Genomic DNA, 2,085 nt, shown 5'->3' with positions numbered 1-2,085 from the left:
TTTTTTTTTTTTTTTTTTTTTTTTTTTTTTAACCAAAAATATCGAACATTCGTTTTTTATTAGCATAATAACAAGCATACATTATGATTATATTTTTCGCAATATTTCTCATTAGTCAATATGATAACTCTTAAGCATTCATCATTCATGTTTTCAAGTCTCGAATTAATATTTTTTATGTTTTATAATCAAAATGTCATTCAAATCAAACATAACGTAAAACTAAATTTTCATCTGTTAATATCATCAAAACTAAAAAGTTTTATATAATTATATGTAACTCTTTTTTGTCATTATTCATATTTGATTTAATATCATGAAAACTCTTCTATCGTTCATTCTAACCATAAAAAAAAAATATTACAAAAAATACTTTTTGTCTAAAAAAATATATAAAAATATCACTTTAATTATATATATAAATGAGATTCTTATTTATTAATGATATCCGCCCGACCTCTCAGTCTGCGCATTAAAATCATATCGTGTCGCATGAGAGTAACCCGTTTAGCGTGCAACGCCAACAGCATTGCATCCTCGAAGAATTGTACGATGTACATCTCTGTTGCCTCTTGTAAAGCTTCGAGGGCAGAAGCTTGTATCCTGTAAATTAGTTCTAATCACATCGATTTCTAATCTACCAGATATTGTATGGATCCCCTTGAACATATATATATTAGTCTCTGTAAATTCTATCTTTTTTATGTGAAAAAGTTTAATAATATAAAATGTATTCTATAAAAAAAGACTACATATATATCGAGATATAGTATTTTATATTATACACATATAATCGAGTTTATATAGAAGGGTAGAGCACATATTCTACGAAAATATCTTATTTACAACAGGTATGTCTTCATATATATTATAATTTATTATATATTTCCTTTATTATATACATCCTCAAAAGAAAAAAGAAAAAATTAAAAGAATAAAAAGAAAAGAAAGAGATAAACTTAAGGGAATCATAGTTTGCAAAGAATTAGTGGTTATATAAAAAATAAAAAAATAATGTTATTTACTTGTTGATTTCCTGCCTGGGGAATAAATCAATCATAATTTCTCTGATTAATCGCGAAAAAGGTAGTTTAGGTATGAGAAAGTGCGTAGTCCTCCTTAGATGCTTAATCTCTTGCAGTACTCGGCTTTTTCTTTTGCGTTTGTTCACTATTACGTTTGTCTAAACAATAACAAGCAAACATTACATATGACAACAATTTAATATAATGTTAAACATTATTTAACAGATTTTTATATGTATATACAAATGTGTGTGTATATATAATTTATTTAACAAAATGCCGCTTACTCTGTTTCTTTCCGCAGAATCAGGTGTGGCGAATGATCTGAAATATAAATATATTTCATAAACTATCAAGATTAAGTGTAAAATAATAGAAATCAACGCTAATTAATAAACAATGGCTGTATTAATAAATAATAAATTAAATTATTAGATTTTTCCTAGACAATACAAGACTATGACATGTATTATAAGCAATAGAGTAACAACACCTTTATGTTTACGTTGATTATTAGAAATAATCACACTAAAGAAAAATAAAGAGAGTTCTAACATTAAACAAAAACTATAACAATTAAGACAAACAATTTCTTCACAAATATTAAAAACATTGAGGAATATTAACCTTGGTACCGATTTTCGTCGAACCATTATGTGATCTCTCTCGTGATTATTTTTAAATCAGAAACTTCTACTAATTATTGATATTACGAACAATATTTCACGACTCTTTAGAGTACGGAGTTCAGTTAAGAAATTGTATATCTATCATGATAAATTAAACATTAGTTTGATTGATCTTGATTTGACATAAACACAACGAATTGGCGCCAATTTTATGCGAGCATAACCTTACTTCTTAAGCCCGGTCTACATAGGACGCAACACGCCAGACGCAAGCAAAATCGACCAATCATAGTCGAATATTCTCGGAATAATCGACTGTGATTGGTCGATTTTGCTTGCGTCTGGCGTGTTGCGTCCTATGTAGACCGGGCTTAAGAAGTAAGGTTATGCTCGCATAAAATTGGCGCCAATTCGTTGTGTTTATGTCAAAT

At 27.8% G+C, this 2,085-nt stretch overlaps 1 protein-coding gene across 1 annotated transcript; it reads right to left on the bottom strand.

Moving 5' to 3' along the window:
* LOC115238636 (histone H3.3-like) lies at window positions 1–1,880 on the bottom strand. Its single transcript, XM_029812625.1, has 4 exons — window positions 1,653–1,880; window positions 1,313–1,349; window positions 1,026–1,183; window positions 1–603 (listed from the first exon to the last, which is right to left on the bottom strand). Exons 1-4 carry the CDS (start codon window positions 1,676–1,678, stop codon window positions 432–434), a joined length of 393 nt encoding a protein of 130 aa, XP_029668485.1. The 5' UTR covers window positions 1,679–1,880; the 3' UTR covers window positions 1–431.
* Between the last annotated feature and the right edge of the window lie 205 nt (window positions 1,881–2,085).

Source organism: Formica exsecta, unplaced genomic scaffold, assembly GCF_003651465.1.
Source record: "Formica exsecta isolate Colony F162 unplaced genomic scaffold, ASM365146v1 scaffold352, whole genome shotgun sequence".
Taxonomy (NCBI): domain Eukaryota; kingdom Metazoa; phylum Arthropoda; class Insecta; order Hymenoptera; family Formicidae; genus Formica; species Formica exsecta.
This window is presented reverse-complemented; position numbering and strand designations above follow the sequence as displayed.

Coding starts and splice junctions, on each gene's coding strand:
- LOC115238636 (XM_029812625.1), bottom strand. CDS start 1,678: ATGGTTCGACGAAAATCGGTACCAAG. Junction 1,350..1,652: donor CGACGAAAATCGGTACCAAG/GTTAATATTCCT, acceptor TTTATATTTCAG/ATCATTCGCCACACCTGATT. Junction 1,184..1,312: donor ATTCTGCGGAAAGAAACAGA/GTAAGCGGCATT, acceptor GTTATTGTTTAG/ACAAACGTAATAGTGAACAA.